This window comes from Puma concolor, chromosome C1 (genome assembly GCF_028749965.1).
Source record: "Puma concolor isolate L17-30 chromosome C1, mPumCon1.1.hap2, whole genome shotgun sequence".
Taxonomy (NCBI): domain Eukaryota; kingdom Metazoa; phylum Chordata; class Mammalia; order Carnivora; family Felidae; genus Puma; species Puma concolor.
This window is the reverse complement of record NC_141674.1, coordinates 34,347,291-34,364,346: the sequence shown is the minus strand read 5'-3', so window position 1 is coordinate 34,364,346 and position 17,056 is coordinate 34,347,291. Positions and strand designations below refer to the sequence as shown.

The following is a 17,056-nucleotide window of genomic DNA, read 5'->3' as shown; positions in this document are numbered from 1 at the left end:
CCCAGACCGTCCTCACTTTCTCCTTGCTTCACTTCTTCCTCTTCATCCCCTACCCCCCTCCCAGGCTTACCCATTCATGGCTCAAGTCAAGCCTCACCTTCCCTGTAAAACCTTCCTCAAACACATGGGTTTCTCCTTTTCCCGATTTCCATACCTACTGTCTAGGAATTCCAGAGGCAACATCATGAGTTATCAGTTTCCCGTGTGTCCTTTATTCCCACAACTATCTCACGGGCCTGGTCAGAACAAGTCTCTTTCATTACAGGTCTTGAGTTCCCCACAGTCCAATGACCTCGTGCACAATATGCATTCATTAGACACTCTAGTGATAACCCAAAGCCAATTAAGAACATGCACATCTTATTTCCTCTTTAATAACTTATTTTCAGTAAATCACGATTATATAGACATGCAAAATAGGCAGCTTCAGCACCTAATACTTCAAAATGTCCTTGAGTTAAGCATCCTTAAATCTTAAGAGCTGTTTATTGCCTTAAGAGATCTGAAAACACCATTTGGTCATAAACTTTTCTGCCAGCTTCCTTTTAATCCTTTTGACTTGAAGGCATACCAAACAGTTCAATGATCATCACTCCAAGGTGATTCTGACTCAGAAATAAATAACCTAATTTCCCATGCGGACTATTTCACTTTTGGGAACCTAGTAAGTGTTTCGTTGTACCCTCACGTTCAACCAGCTATATAGTATAGACAGCGCAAACTAGATCCACAAAAAAAAGTTCCTAGATTTTACAAAATAACAGCTGTCTCCATTGGTCTCTCTCTCTCTCTCTCTCTCTCAATTAACCACTATGCTTTATAGCTCAACACGTTTCACTCCTCCCTGGCATGTGAGGGAAACACAAACAGAAATTAAGTTTATTGCGGAATCCTAAAAATGAGCAGTTGTAAAAAGGAATCCAAAATATTCGTAGGACACCATCCTAACCAAACCTGCTGTCATCACGAAGATTATTTCCTCTTGCAAGCAAGACCGGCGAGTTAACAATGGGGGAAAGAAAAGTGTGAGAGGGAAAGGAAGCAGGAGAGGAGGCGTACTATGCCGATCAAACTGACCGGGTTTCCAGGACGTCTGGCTGCTAGGAAAGCGGTAAGCAAGGACAGCCGCTACCAGTGCGCTGCAGATTCCCGCTCAAGCTCTCCCTGCACTTTTCTTTCCCCTTCCCACAGCCGAGGCCCGCCTGCCCGTCCTTGCACCAAGGTGCGCAGCGCGGCGGGGTCCCGCACGCAGGTGACCTCACACCGCTCGGCCCGGGTCCAGCCGTCCTCCCCGGAGGCCTAGCGGCCCCTTCCCGGCCGAGGTCGCCCAGGGGCAGGGCTCCGGGCCGGAGTCCCCAGTCCGAACCGGACTTCGGTACTCGAGGACAGCTAGGCCGTGTGTCCCGACCGTCCCTTCTTCCCCAGCGCGAGCAGGCGGGCGGGCTCCGCGCGCCCCGCCGGGACCCGGGGCGGCGGGGGAAGGGAGGGGAGGGGAGGGGAGGAAAGGGGTGGCGCGGACACCGTTAGCCGCGGTGGCTGCCGCGCCCCGACGCGCGCGCGCGACTGGCTCTTACCGCAGCGGAGAGGGAGGCAGGGGGGAGGCGGCGCCCGGCCCGGCGCGGGCGGGAAGGCGGAGGCGAGGGCGCAGGCGGCGGCGGCAGCCGCGGGGGACCCCGGCGGGCGCCCACGACGCGGTGGGCTGCCTGGGCGCCGCCATAGTGGGGACGCAGCGGCGGGCGGAGCGCGCGGCCGCGACCCGGGGACGGCGGGACCACCAATCCCGCTCTCCGCCTCAGCGCCCTCGCCGGGGGTCGGGCACATCCGCGGCCAATCGGGGCGCGGGAGCCGGGCGGGGCGCCGGGCTGACCAATGCAGAGCTGCGCTGCGGGCAGCGGGCGAGCGCAAGCTCGCGGAGGCCCAATAGGCACGGGCACCCCCACTTTCCCGACCCGCCCACCCCGCCCGCGGCGGGGACCCGGGCTGCGGGTGGTGCGGGGCCGAGCGGGCCCGAGCGGGCCCGGCCTGCTGGTCGACGCGAACACCTCGCCTTGGCTCCTCGGAGCACGTCCGCCGCCTGGAGACATCCTTCTCCCCCCCAGCATCACGCCCGGAGGGCGCCCGTTCGTGCGGACACCTGAAGCCCGCGGGGATGACCCAGCCCCTCGGGAGCCTTTCTTGCCGTGCGGCACGGTGGGCCGGGGGCCTCCCGGGCGCAGAGTGCTGGGCGGTCACCGTCATTCCACGCCGAGGGCGCAGCTGCCTCCCGGAGACCAGCTGAGCGCCTCCACTGGGCTCTCGGAGGCCCAAGGCTTGGAGACCTCTACGGATCCTGTGGGGTAAAGGGTGGGTGGGGTGGGGGCAGGATTCGCTGGCTGCTATTCGCTATTGCCCATTTCAGAGTCTGGCAGGAAGGGTTTTAGTTCGGGCACCGGACCACTCGCCCCGTCTACCCTTTGCAGCTCCCGAGGTCCCAGCTCTCTTCCACCCCCTACCCCTCCTTCCCGCAGCAGAGCACCGGCATCCATCTGGGGCACAATTTGAAACGTAGGACCTCCAGTGGGATTGACGGAAGGGAGAAGATACTGTCGGGCTGCGATCCTTGGCTGCCCACCCAGGGATCCTACCTTAGGAAAAGAGAGCAGTTTGCCCTGACAAAAAGGGTTCTGGTTAGAACCTGCCTAAAACGCTTCCCTGGAGTGTGCCCTCTAAGTCCTGGGCCTGACTGCACTGGCAGGCAGTGAGGAAGAAAACCAAGGAGCCTGGAGTCCCTGGCTGGCTCAGTCATAAGAGCATGCAGCTCTTGATCTCGGGGTCATGAGTTCGAGCCCCCCTAACCCCCATGGGGTGTAGAGATCACTTAAAGTCTGAAAAATACAACAGCCTGCTCTGTGGGACTTGAGCAACTCTTTAAACTTCGGGTTTCCCCAGAGTTATTACTTAAACTAAAATTCAAAGTGCAAAATTTCTAGAAAAACAGCTGCTTAGAATTCTTCTGGGGTTAGACCAGGCACCTCAGCCCTGCAGGTCATTCAGCAGGGATGGGGATGGTGGGGTCAGTGAGAGGTAGCAAGGCCTGGGACCCTGCCAAGTCTAGGGAAGTGTTCCTTCCCTTCAAAGATGTGTGCTCTGAGGGATCAAACAACTCATTAAGGCCTGGCTCCGCCTGGTCTCTCAAATGAATTCTTGGATGCTGGACAAAAAAAGTCAACTTCCTTTTCTTGGGCCCAGGAAGGAGTTGGCATAGAAAAGTGTCTTTGAAACCTCCTGTTCCTGCCTTCCCCCACAATCAGACACGAGGTAGCATCCACCTCCTAAGCCCCAGGACACAAAGAAGCATTGAGAGCTACTGAGCTGACCCAAGCCTCTCCGGCACCTGGAAAGGGCCAGGCCATCCAAGGGCCAGCTGGAGCAGCTCTACTGTGCCCACACCCTGCACCTAGTCACTGGCACCTCCCTGCCCTGCCGCTGCTCTATCCTCATCCACCTGGACCCCAGAAACCCACCAGGCAAAGGGACCGATCTTTCTCCAGGGAAGCTTCTCAGCAACTACAGACAGCTCAGAGCAGCTTCAAGACCCCTCTGGATCCCACTAGGAGCCGAGTCTCTTGCTCTTAAAGCACCTAAAATACACTCCTTCCTTTCAAGCTGGCTCCACAATTTGTACAGAACACGGATGCTTGCATGAACTTAGACTAGCCCCATGAATATAATAATCAAGCGCTGCAGGGATGAGAGCTCAAACCCAGTTTGTGGAAGTGGTCTGGTCCTCTATGCCCATCTCTTTCCCATACCTAAGGCAAAGGAAGCAAAACAAAGTGCTCATAGCCACAGGTGCCTCTGCCCCCCATGTCCCACCTTGCTTGTCCTAACTCAGAGCCACAGGACCGGAGCCCATCGCTTTAGGACAGCTTCCTAGATCCCGCCCAAGTTTTCTTAAAGTGTCCAGCCCTTCTTCAGAGCCTATTAACTAAATACACCCCCAGCCTGACCCTGGGCCACTCAGGCTCCTTGGGGCAGACACAGCCAATCCTCTGCTCAACACATTTTATTGCTAAGGACAAGGTGATGCACCAGTTTTCAAAATAATTTGGTTTATAGCGTTCATACGTAACAAAAAACAGGGAAGTATTATAAATCTGATTCTTGTATACACAGGGTATAGGTGTGAAGCCCTCCAATCCCAGGCAAACAAATTCATGAGGAGCAAAACCTGTTTAACCCCTTCAGTGTTGCCCTCCAGTCCCTCCCCCACCCCCAAATCAGCTCCCTCCCACCCCCAGACCAGGGGCATACCTAAACCTGCCCCTGGTCTCCAGTGGCCCCAGTTCATCTTAACCCTCCCAGCCCCTGCATGATTGCAAATTTTCTGTTGACAAAATCACCCACCAGGCTCTGCCTGCTTCCATCATTAAGATCCCCCCTTCAGGGTGTTCCCCACCCACACCCTCTAATACTGTGCCACAGGGGCTCTGTGCCTAGAATGATATGGGCACAAACCCACACTGCCCCTATCTGCTCCTTCAAGACAGGACAAAGAGGTGGCATTAACTCCTTAACATCTCAATACTGCAGCTTTGCCAGCACTTCCTTGAGGCTGTTCCAGGGACAGATAGATGCCACACTCATCTCCAGCCAACCCCCAGGAGCCTTTACTCCACTCAGCTGAGGGCAGAATTTCACATTTTGTTTGCCCTGGACAGGCAAGGAAGAAAGTAAAGGCCAGGGGCTGGCAGAAGCTGGTCCAAACCAAACATACATGTGCGCACACGTACACACACGCGCGCGCACGCGCATACACACACACACACATATACGCGCGCACACATAAATACAAAAGGGGAGAGGGAGTAAGCACCAGCACCTCTGCCTAGTCGGTGCAGGTGATTGTTAGGAAGCTAAGTCCTAGGCCAGGAACAGGGCAACCAGCCCGGCCAGCACAGTCAACCCCACTGGAGACTGGGGCCAGTGCAGCCACAGCATTTCAGTGCTCAGCCCTTCAGCTGGGTGATAGGCGGCTGCTGCCACATGTCCAAGAAAGGCTTGTCCTTTCACTACAGCGGAATGCGAGGGGGGGGTGGCGGGTAGGGGCGTGAGAAGACGATGGGGTCGGTTATCCCATTCCTTTTCATTTTACAACTTCACTTTCAGAGACTTCAGAGTTCCAAGTGTCTGCTGTGCTGTGGAACCCCAGAGTGCTCTCGCCTTGATGGCTGGGCACCTCTCGGCCCCTGGAAGCACCTATTCCATGATGGCTCGGTATAGTGCAGGCTCGATGTAATCTTCCCGGTATCTTGAGTTGATCACTCGTTGCCGTTTCTTTTCCTGTTTAACCTCTTTCTCCGTGAAAATCTCATTGAAGCGCATGTCTGAGGCTACTGACTATAGAAGAATAAGCAAGCCAGATGAGCACTTTGTGGCCAACCACCCGGAAGGGAAAAACAAAATGACACACCCTTGCCTCATTCCCTCCCTCCCAGACCTGGAACAAGGGCACACAGAAAACACACTCACCAGTCTAGACTTGACTCTCTTGGGAAGCTCTTCATCCAGCGTGTACACGTCATCTCTCTTAACCACAAGCTGTGAGCCGTCCTCGAACTCCACCTACCAAGCAAACAGAGGCCTTTGGCTAAGACATCCCTGACTCTCTCCCTGGTCCCCAAAGCACAATGGCAACTTTCTGCTGTCACAGGAAGGATCCAGAACACTGAAGTAAGGACTGCCAAATTCGAAGCCACCCCCGGCAGACTGAACACAGGGCAGCCCCTAGCTCTAAAAAGGTTGTTACTGACCCCTGAGCTCTTCCAAGAGCAAAGGCTTGCCTCTAAGAGGAAGCACTGAATTAATCAAGAACTCCCCCAGAGCCCAACAAAAACGTTTGGCTACCTGGTACATCTGGATAGGATGGGATGCCACAAATTTGGCTCCGTAGACTTGGCCATCTGTCCATCTGACTTGGACCACTTCTCCCTCAGCAGGAGGACCCAACTGGAGGCAGTCCTGGCTCTGAGGGAACAGTAAGGGAGAAGGATGAGAGGAAGGCCCCCTGAGCACAGGGGTGACCACCACCTACTCAGGGAAGAATGAACCAGGGCAGATTCCTGCCCAGACACCCAAGCAAGGCAGGCTCTCTCCGAGCTAGAAGACACAATGGTTAAAGACCTACCTGCCTGCTAAGTCATAAGCTGGCCCCAGATCTCTGCCCTTGCTGCTTTCAGGGGACAGAAAAGAAGAGCCAGAATAAACTTCGAGTGAACTTCATAAACACAGTGCCAAGATCAAGAATCCTCCTTGTGTTCCTTCAACTGTCCCTCCAAAGAACAGGGGACAGAGCTCTACCCCGAAGAAATACTAGAACAAGAATTTCAGAGTACTATGAAAACATTAGCCTCATTCACTGTGCTGACCTTGGCAGTGATGGTATAAAATCTGTTACAGGCAAAACTGCTCTTATCTTAACACAGGGCAGGGGTTCCAAGCATTATTAGTTGTTACTACATCCTGTATCACTGTGTGCTCATAATTTAGGGTAAAAAGAAAAAAGAAAAATACCCAGTCTCACATGACAATATCTCTCAACAAAGCAGAAAAATGTATTAATTCTGTCAAACCCCAGTCCTTGAGAACACGTGTGAGTACTCAAAAGGGCGCTTTGCTGCATGCTGAGGTAGGATGGTTATCTTGAGGAAAAGCACTGTGTAACTTAATTGTTGTGTTGCTGCTTTGTTCATGGAGCACCAGCTTTATTTGAAAAAATGCCTGACATAAACAAACTATAGTTACTCAGACATGGGTACTGGCAGACATCTTGGAAATGAATGAACAAGCCTGTCACTTTACGGAAAATATCAGACAGTACTGCCGAGGATAAAACTTAAGCTTTTGGAAAAATTAGAACTTCAGAAATGTAGTAATCACCAAAATCGGCTTGAAGCTTTGCCAAATTTAAAGATAATTTCTAAGAATGGTGACACTAATAAATGTGTTTTTTGATACTGTATAATAAAATTTAACATTTGGAAGATCTGCGTAGCCCAACGTACGAGTATTTTCTAAATAACCAATGTATGAGGTTGCAAAATTTGGCAGAGGTGAAGATCTAGTCTCAGTGCAAGACAGACCAGTGGATTTTAATGTAACAGAGTGTACAAAGCTCATTGACCTGCTTTCAGATTCCACCCTGCAACTAACTTTTAAGAAACTACTACTCGTTGAGTTTTGGTGTAGTATTAAATAATCACAACGGTATGAAAGGCTATTAAAAGACTCCTCCCCTTTCCAATTAGCACACAACTGTGTGAGGTTGAATTTTCTTCATAGACTTTAACCAAAACAATCTATCACAACGGACTGAATGAACACATGACATAGAGATTTGCAGGAAAATGGCATTCTTCCCACCAAGATTTTGTTTTAAAATAGTTGTTTTTCATTTTTAAAAACCCAGACTATTTCAAATCAATTAATCTCTATTTTAATTTCTAACAGAGTAAACATTTATGATAGACATAACCCACAGTCCTCAGTAACTTAAGAGTGCTGAGGTCATTGATCTGTAAGTCAGAGATAACACCACTTGCTTCTCAGAACTGGTATGAGAAGTGACAGACACACCTGACCTGAAGCACTTAGCACAGGGCCTTGTGTACTAGAAAAGCCTAGTAAATTATAACTATTCCACTGCCACAAATACTGTTAATATGATCTTTACTATGACTTAAGTCTACCTTGTAAGTAATGAATGTGCTTCTAGCAACTAAGCTGCTAATGAAGTATAAAAGTGGGAAATACCTGGTTTGTCAAAGGAAGAAGTGGCTTCATCCCACTGCCGTGGTGCTTAAGCTCACAAGTGAAAAGGCTGTGCGGGTAAGGGAAATTCGAACTAAGTCCTGAATACTGAGCCAGGAAACCTAGAAGTGGGTCCAGGCAGAGCCTCCAGTGTGTCAGGTGTCAATAACATAAGCAGGCCAGGGAGGTCTCCAAGCAGTTTCTGCTTAGCCCCTTCAACTGTAAAGACCACACATCTACTAAGGGGGCATGATGGGAAAGAGAGTTGGATTAATTCTTCCAATATCACACAGCTACTAGGCAATGGAGCTAGTATTGGCACAGTGGTTGGTTTCCAATGCCGGGCTCTTCCACTGCATAAGAACACCTTCAAGTGTAGCTTAGACTGAAATATAAGCATGTTTCACGGTGTTGCAGAAAACACAGATTCCAAGAAGCTTCTAGAGAGGAAGCAGGGCAGCCTAGCAGCACACAATTTTCTTTGCAAGGAAAGACCAGCACAAATGGTTCTTTCTGTTCAGGGAACTAATGGGCCTGAAGACCTGGCTAGAAATGGCGGGCTGGCCCACAGCCAGACCTACAAACACCCCCATCCCACCTGCCCAGGAAGCTCCTTGCAGACATTACCACTATGTCCTCAGGATAGAGATTGTCACTGAAGGAGCCATCGTCAAAGTTGACTTCATAGAAGGTCTCGGTGGTGAGCCTGACCACCTCACACTGGTAGAAGCGCCCGTTCTTGTGCTTGCTAATGACCTTCTGGCCTGCGGTGATGCTCTGCAAGGCCCCCTTGGCACGCTGGAAAAAACAGAGGCTTGGGTTACTCCCACATGGAGTTGCCAGGACTGGAAAATGGGGACCAAGATCAACTGGTTGCCCTTTACCAGGGAGAAAGAATGGGACTGGAAAAATAAAAAGAAGGGGATGGGAGCTGAACCAGGTCTTTTCCATATATCCACACCTCAGCAGGGACACTACCAGAAACCAGTGTCCTATTTTCCTCCATAAATGTAGCACCTCCCTAGTTCCCATTCCACAACTGGTCCTTACACCATACTGTCTCCCAAAAAATACTCTTGTGTTAACTTCCCTACTGTTGCCGGGAACTGACCAAATAGCATCTACTAATGCACACAGCTTAGAAAGACATCCAGGGAGACACTCAACAGGAGATCTGAGCCCAGGGCCCCAGACAATGCTCTACGCAGATCTCAGCACTAGTTCCCTGGACATCCGCAGATGCATGTGACAAGGGGCTCCCATTACAAGGGCCATGCCAACCCTCACATCACCCCGTCATTCTGAATTTGCCCTTGATGGAAATGGCATCACAGAGCATCTGGTAACACTGTGTCCAACTACTCCCCACCAAGTTCCCCAAGCACTGCGCTCCAGCCATGCTGGCCTCCTTGCTGTTCCGGGAGCACGTGTGCCAAACACGTTCCCTCCTCAGAGCCACTGCCCTGCTGTTCCCTCTACCTGAAATGCTATTCCCCAGCCCTCTGCACACTCACTGGCCCCTCACAACCAAATGTCAACCTACTGACGCTGTTCCTTATTATACCTCTTCCATTCCCCTTATCCTGCTACATTTTTATCCACCACCCTTCTCCCATCTGAGATACTCTACTTATGCATTTCTGTATGTCTTTCAACTACATGCAGCAAGAGGACAGGCACTGTTTTGTCTTGTTCACTTATATTTCCAGCACCTAAAGTTGGGACTGACGTGTAAGAGATGCTCAATAGATATTTAAAGAATGATTAGCGAGGACACATGGGGGGCTCAGTTGGTTAAGCATCTAACTCTTGGTTTCGGCTCAGGTCATGATCTCACGGTTCATGAGTTCAAGCCCCATGTCAGGCTCTGTGCTGACAGTGTGGAGCCTGCTTGGGATTGTCTCCTTCTCTCTCTCTCTTTCTCTCTCTCTCTCTGGCCCTCCCCTGCTCACTCACTCTCTCTCAAAATAAACTTTAAAAAATTAAAAAACTACAGAATGATTAGTGAAAATAATACTACATAGTACCCCATTTTCTCAAAGCATCAGCAGTCCATGGGTGCCAATTTAAGGATGTGCAATGTTAATGACAGTCCCCAAATCACCATCCTGACTCCATAACAAAACTCCTGCTTCCCTGAGCCCTCTGGGCTCAGCACTACCTCACCCACCACCCCTCCAGAGTTTCTTCCTCACAATGACTATCTTCCCCCTTCCTGAGCTCCTAACCCACCTGACCACCTCTCATGCCCAGTGTAACATCTCTATGGAAAAGGAGAAGCCAGTCGGCCAACAAGGCCTTTTCCATGACCCCAGATGGTAGTGACACGTTTGCTCCTCCAGACTGGTACTCCACTGTGCCCTTCACTACCATATTTCCTGCACTGCTGACAAATCTTCATCACGGTCTCTTCTAGTAGCCTCTAACTTCCCCAACTACAGTCTGGTTTCTGACCAGAAGACCCCCCGACAACTCCTCAGTATGGGGCACCAACAAGCATTATACCAGACCTGCCTGCCCCAGAGCACACAGCTTCCTGATCCCCTCCACTGGCTTCTGTCTGCCCTTTCTCAGCTGCTTTCACTGGCTCGTCCTCTGCCATCTGCTCCTTACATTAGGAATCTCCAGAGTCCAGTTTCTAATGGCAACTGGAGTGAACTACCCTATTAAATGCAGAGAAGATCCAAATCTTCACCCTCATCGTTATAGCAGCTGTTTCCTGGTAGCTCCATCAGAATGCTCCAGCAATGACCTCAAGGTCATCCTCTTTTTCACCTCTCCCCCTTTCCCCTGGAAACCTGCCCTGCTCTGAATCAGTTCTGGACACAGTTAATAGCATCACATTTTCATCCTCTCCATCTTCCAGGAGAGCCACCTGAGCCATCTTAACTTCACATTCCTTCACCCCTTCCCCACTAATCTCTCCAGGATGGTCAACAGACCCTGTCGATCCCACCCATTGTAGGATCCCACATAAGATGTCACCCCAGAGCTCTGGCTACGTGTTCCCACTCCAGACCTCACTTCGCTCCCAGCCCAACCAGTCTCCCTGCCTCAAATTCTTATTCTTTGAGCCCCTGAATCCACCACCAGAATTAAGTGTTTCAAAATATGGTTCAAAATCCAAATTTTTGAGAAGTTCTCCTCATTTAGTGGAAGAGGGATCAAACTCCTAAGTAGGGCAGTCCAGGGCCTTCAGTGTCGGCTGCCATTTGTCTTTTGAGTATCACCCCTGCCATATTCCCAGAACATCTTCCATGTTCATTCTCCAGAGACTTGTTTGTTCAGCTTTTTTTTTTTTTAATTTAGCTTGAAAGAGTTTGTGTGTGTGAATGGGGGAGGGGCAGAGAGACAGGGAAAGAGAATCCCAAGCAGGCTCTGTGCTGTCAGCTTGGGAGCCCAATGCAGGGCTCGATCTCATGAACTAGGAGATCATGACTTGGGCTGAAATCAAGAGTTGGACACTTAAGCAACTGAGCCAACTGAGCCACCCAAGTGCCCCTCGTTCTACTTCTGAAGGCTTGAACACCCTCCCTCTCATAATTCCTACTTACTGTTTAAGTCCCACTTCAATATTTATTTATTTTTGACAGACAGACAGACAGAATGCAAGCGGGAAAGGGACAGAGAGAGGGAAACACAGAATCCAAAGCAGGCTCCAGGCTCTGAGCTGTCAGCACAGAGCCCGACGTGGGACCCGAACTCACAAAAACCATGACATCATGACCTGAGCTGAAGTCGGATACCTAACCAACTGAGCCACCCAGGTGCCCACACCAAATGCCACCTTCCACCCAAACCCTTTCATAACTTGACATGTAATGTTCTCCAAGCTCCACTATTTAGAGAAGCACAAAAATCCCTACTGTATGGTAGTTAATGGTTAACTGTTCCGAGCTCTCTCCGTCCATTCGCAATATCTGCATAGCTTCTGCTCTGCCCCAGACACGGTGGTAGGTGACAGGGACACTCATATTAATAACAGGACCCCTCAAGGAGAGGCAAACAGGTAAACATAATCACAAGGAATCAACCACAAGCAGTTTGGTGCCAGTGGATTAGGAAGCACAAGGCAGGCAGCAGAGATGGACGGGGGCCACCTCTGAATCCCTACCTATTAGCACTCTCCATAAAGGGTAAAGCTGGAGAAAATACGTGCTGACATAGGCAGAGAAAATGATCCCAGAAACAGTCAAGAGGATTCTAGAACGGCACCTTCCCTCACCTCCAAATTCGGAATCTTGTGCCGAAAGCAGGTAATGAAGACGACGAAAGGCCAGTCGTCCGGCTGCATCATCACTCCGGCAGCCTGGGCGCAGCTCACGTGGAAGGCAGTTGGACAGCGGCCGTGGGAGCACTGCACACAGCAGCCGGCGGCTCTTTTCCTCCGCTTCTTACAGAAGACACATTTCTAGGACACAGGGGAAGCAAGCCAGTGATTCCAGGAACTAACGGTGTGGTGTCCTCCACTGCTCCCCTGCCTAAACGCACAGAGTCCAACGGGCAAAAGCCAACCTTCTTCCCCAAACAAGAGGGTACACACACCTCTTTTAACCTCTTATCTGAGGACACGTGTCCTCTTTTAACATTCAGTGGCTCACAAGCCCTGACCTAACCCAAGGGTAACAGATGACCACTGGGCCACATGGGGCACGTTATGTTCTCCTCCACTCAGAGACTTAGAATAGGACAAAGATGCAGTGTCTCCAAGCCCATCTCCTCTTCCTTACCAGTTTGAAGCGGGGCAGGGGTATTTTGCTCACGTCCACCGGACTTCTTTCAGCAATGTTGACAAACCTTGCTTCCAAAATTGCCACAGCACACGAGACGTGGACCCACCTGCCAAAAGGCAAAGTGTACCTCAGTCACCTCTGCCTCCAAGGTCCTGTGGCCTCCTCACCAAATGTAACGATTCAAGAGTGGGTGGGCCTGCTGATAGTGCTTCCTCCTTCCTCCCCAGTCCAACACGGCCACTTACTTCCACCTACCTGCAAGGTCCCAGGACCCAGCAAGGAAGGAGACAGAGGTGTCTCCACACCAAGTATGAAAATGGGCCCCCACCACACCGCCCTGGGTTAGCACAGGGTTGCACTTCGTACACCGCTAACTCATTCACAATCTGTTGCAAAATAAGCGGAACCAGAACTAATGGAGTGGGGCAGGTTTCAGGGAGAAAGAGCAAATCAGAGAGTCCTATACAGTCCTCTTTTACCGCAGGAGCTGGGTGCTTCCTCAGATGTCTCCATCTGTGCCCCGTCTGCCCGTAGCCACAGCTCTACCTTCTAGGCCTCCTCCCAACCTTTCCCTTGGGCTGAGATGACCTCTGCCTCTGCTCCCTTCATCCACTGCACACTCATTTGTTAAGGTCTGGCCCAAGCCCCACTTGCTCTGACAGGTCTACTCAATGGATATCCTCAGAGAATTAAAGTTCCGGGCATTTTCAGAAACTGACACGCACCACGAAGAGAACAATTAAGATGCTGAAAGTTCTTAATGTGAGGCCAGGTGAAAACCTACGACAGACAGCGCGGGGCCCACACGGAAGCCGTCTGCGGTGCTGGCGGGGCCCCTATGCAAGTGGGAACAGATCTGTCTGGCGTGGCCCCACAGGGCAGAACTGGGATTGTGCGGTTACGGTGGGAGGCTCAAGCAGAGCCCTTTCCACTGCAAGTAAGGAAGAACTTTTAACAGCGCTCCCTCCCAACTGTGAGGGACACGATCACCTCAAGTCGTGGCAGCAAGTACCTTTAAAGGTTGGAAGCAGCAATCAGAAGAGCTGTCTATGTGGAACAGCCTGAAGGGGGTTCTCGTGCTGCAGGAGGCTCCAATCCCCACAGGACCTTAGCCGGAAGCAGGATATTCACCACTGGCTGCCTGCTGTGTTATCTCCTAGACAGCCAGGTTTTCCAGGGCAAAAACCTCATTCACCTCACATTTCTACCTCAGAACAAGTAAGCAAAGACCAGGTACAAAAAGCAACCTGACGGCTGCTATGCCCATACTTCTGTAGACTTGACTCCACAGCAGGTGGGTGAGGCTGAGCTCTCCAAGTCCCACTCTCCTCCCCAAGGACACACACGCTCGCTCAGACGCCAGGTCTGAGCCAGAGGGCGCATGCTCACGAGCCCACAGCCACGGCCACCTCTGCACCAGCCCGGCTGCAACAAGGTAACAGTCCTTGCAACAGGCCCTGAGCCTCTGCATCACCTGCACAGGATCTCCACACCCTTGTGAGTCTGTCTTAGCTCCCCTGCAAGGAAGACATCACTGATACCCCTGCCTCGGAGAGGAAGGTGGAGTTGGAAAGGTGTAGGGCTGCTTGGCTCCCCTTGGCATCTCATTTTTAAAATTAGTCTTGGAGATGCTATTGCACCTCCAACAACGTGCTTCCCAAACCCTCATCAGCCACTCTGATGAATAGCCACTGCCGTCTCGGTGCCTCTGCACGCTGCTCCAGAACACTGCTCAGAAACTCACCTGTCATCATTGGCTCTCTGGAGGGCTCCCCCTCGTAATGAGCACAAACAGCAGTCCTGCCAAGAAGGGAGGGGGAGGAAGGAAGGGTGGTTACCACCAAGTCATTAACATCCAATCTGCTCTCTCCTTGGCCTCCTTTGGATAACTGGAGCCTCCACATAAGAAAGTGGCTTATCGGCAGGTGGGGCCTCGCCTACGCAGCCCATGTAAGCAGGACTCCCCTACAGGAAGACAGGGAGACCACCCGGGGCTAAAGTACACCAAGTATTCCACTTGACTTAACATAATCCTCTTTGCCGTTACTGTTATCAACTGTAACCAATGATACTCTGCTCAAACTGGAAGCGTTACAGGACTCTGCCTTGTATGTGGGGTACTGCTAGGTTCCGGGGCAGGGAGTGATGAAGACAAAGCTACAAAATGAACCACCTGAACCCCATTCTGATGGCCAAACCCAATGCATTCTTTAAAGGGGGTTATATCTTGTCCACAGGAGGACCTCTGCTTAGTCTGGACACAATGTAGCAAACACAGCTTCCAGACTCCATTCATGCCCTGCCATAGCTGGGCAGCAACCACACCGTCTGGGGAGATTTATTCTGACAGTATGCACTCTTTAACATCACTGTGTACCAGGCTCTGCACAGACTGCTGGGGACAGAAAGTCCACATGAAAAAGCCTGGCCCTGAGTGAATCCCGAGTCTCAGGGGGAAGACAGCAACACTGTGGACACACTCACCTCCTCCAGGGCATTGGCGGAACACCGAGAACACATCCAGTCTTCAGAAGCCTTGGCAGGGGGTACTCCGTAGCAACCTAACAAGGACACCAAGATGAGCAGATTAAACCCAGAGGCCAGAGTCAGAATGCAGACCTGTGACTCTTTTTCACATACCATGAGTCTGAAGGCTGCGACCAAGTCTTACGGGAAAACGCCTGAATTCTAGAGTCAGGGTCCCCCAGGATTCACCCATACACTATGGCCCAAGGTCTCGAAAAGTCAGAGCCTGTAGGTCCACTGGTACAAACACCTAGGGAGCAGCAGGGACTACTAATCCCCTCCTGGCATCTACAGCCCAGAGAACAGCACAAGGTTGACCGTACAAGGACGCACCCAAAGTCAGTGAAACTCCCAACTCCATCAGCAGCAAACTCCCCAAGAACACAAGAGCAATCTTTGCACTCGGGACCTGGGGGCGCCACTGGGAGGCTGGAGGGAGGCCAACACGGGGCGAGACTTGCAGTGAGAAGGCTCAGGCCCTCTGGGTCAAGACGCAGACAAAAGCTGAGGCACTCACTGGCATGGACCCGGACACTGCACTTCTTGCAGGAAACTAGAAGGCTGGTGCCGTCCTCCTCAAGGTAAGGGGTAGAAAGGTTGATGTCTGTGCTGCAGCCAGTCGAGGTGAAACACATTTCAGGAATCAATGGCTTGGTCCTCTGCTTCTGGGGGGCTAAATCTGGAGCGTTTCCACAGCTCTGACTAAGGCCTCCAAACTCCACCTAAGGAGAGACAGCAGTGCAGAATTCCCAGAATCCCGTGAACATGCGCCTGTGTCTCCGCTTCCACCTGCTCTGTCAGCAGAAAGCCGCCTCTCTTCCTGGTATGACTCTGTGGCTAAGGCTCTCGGGTGCACAGCCATTATCCCAGAGCTGCTAATTGAAGTTATCTCTAATGACTCCAATTCAATTTCTCACAGAGGCATCAAACAAAGGACCCTGGGGACAACTAAGGAAAGGGAGCAAGGTAAGAGGCAACTGGGATTTCCATCTTCCCAAACCAAGTGGTAATAAAATGCACTGAGACGTTAGCGAAGCTGCTCTTGTGGGCTCCCTTATGCGCTGCACTGCACGGTGGCCCGTACCCAGGGAGAGGACCCAGAGCAGGTGCTCCTAATGGACCAGCACGGAATCCCTCCTGGGCCCCATGGCAGCACATGACCTGAGCAGCAGCACTGCCACACGGCTGGAGCCCCACCTGTGATTCCTGGCTCGGGTCCCTCCAGAAAGAATGCCCAGAAAGAACATCCACATACTTCCCTTGGCAAACACCCTGACTGCAAATATTTGCTGGCTCTGTCTATGGATGGCACCATCACCACCATTTCAAGGACAGGGCCCAAAACATGTCACCCCTAAGCATGTGCCCCTCTTGAAACCCTGGGGCCCTCTCAGTGGACCTGCTGACAGTGCACCCAGTCCGTTCACTTGTCTCGCAGGCCAAGGGTACACACACTTCAGTTTTGCTTTTTCGTCAGTGGAAAGAAGTACTGAGCTGCTAATCCAAAGTATGTTGGCCTGAGGTTCCATTCTTTGGCAGGCGTGAATCTGTGGCTGTGCCAGCTCAGTGTAGCCATGCCACCTTAACCAACAGAGGACTGGTTATCCACATGCCGCCCTGTGCAGGTCCCAGGTGAACCTCAGCTGCTCACCCGGCACGTGCCCCTGTAGATGCATTCCCGACCTTCCAGAGCTGAACCCGAAGACTACCATCAAGTGCCCCAGGAGGGGGAGGGGCACAGACAAGCTCAGCTCCAGTGCTTCCCCCTCCACTTCCTCCCGCGGTCCCTCCCCTACTTCCTTCTGGGTACTGCCAGTACCCACGGTGGCAATGAGAAAGGAAGACACAACACTGGAGAATCTGGCAGACTGTCCTAAAGAAAGGCACAGTGCTCCATACTGGCCAGGAGGAAAAACCACCTGGAAGGAATCATCACTGCCTAGAATAATAACAAAAGAGCAAGATTCCTCTGCAAACAATGTGAGTGCCACAGGGTGCAGGGAAACCCA

At 51.7% G+C, this 17,056-nt stretch overlaps 2 protein-coding genes across 9 annotated transcripts in view; both read right to left on the bottom strand.

The window, feature by feature from the left end:
• Positions 1-2,326, bottom strand: part of ST3GAL3 (ST3 beta-galactoside alpha-2,3-sialyltransferase 3) — a 204,274-nt gene extending 201,948 nt beyond the window's left edge. For 4 of the 7 annotated variants that reach the window (XM_086716732.1, XM_086716734.1, XM_086716733.1 and 1 more), the window contains exon 1: positions 1,575-1,714. Coding sequence is in view for 3 of the 7 variants with exons in the window: in XM_086716737.1 (XP_086572863.1) it covers positions 1,575-2,238 (664 nt within the window). In the remaining 4 variants the exon portion in view is untranslated. Of the gene's footprint in view, positions 1-1,574 lie in introns of all 7 variants that reach the window. The other 3 variants (XM_086716737.1, XM_086716736.1, XM_086716730.1) reach the window with 3 other exon arrangements.
• Positions 2,327-4,426: 2,100 nt separating this feature from the next.
• KDM4A (lysine demethylase 4A) overlaps positions 4,427-17,056 on the bottom strand; it is a 46,027-nt gene continuing 33,397 nt past the window's right edge. For both annotated transcript variants that reach the window (XM_086716729.1, XM_025931139.2), the window contains exons 14-22: positions 15,565-15,769; positions 15,006-15,082; positions 14,266-14,321; positions 12,519-12,627; positions 12,014-12,199; positions 8,416-8,586; positions 5,887-6,006; positions 5,512-5,604; positions 4,427-5,379 (exon numbers count right to left, since the gene is read on the bottom strand). In XM_086716729.1, coding sequence (XP_086572855.1) covers positions 5,239-5,379; positions 5,512-5,604; positions 5,887-6,006; positions 8,416-8,586; positions 12,014-12,199; positions 12,519-12,627; positions 14,266-14,321; positions 15,006-15,082; positions 15,565-15,769 — 1,158 coding nt within the window. In that variant the 3' untranslated portion in view covers positions 4,427-5,238. The remainder of the gene's footprint in view (positions 5,380-5,511; positions 5,605-5,886; positions 6,007-8,415; positions 8,587-12,013; positions 12,200-12,518; positions 12,628-14,265; positions 14,322-15,005; positions 15,083-15,564; positions 15,770-17,056) is intronic.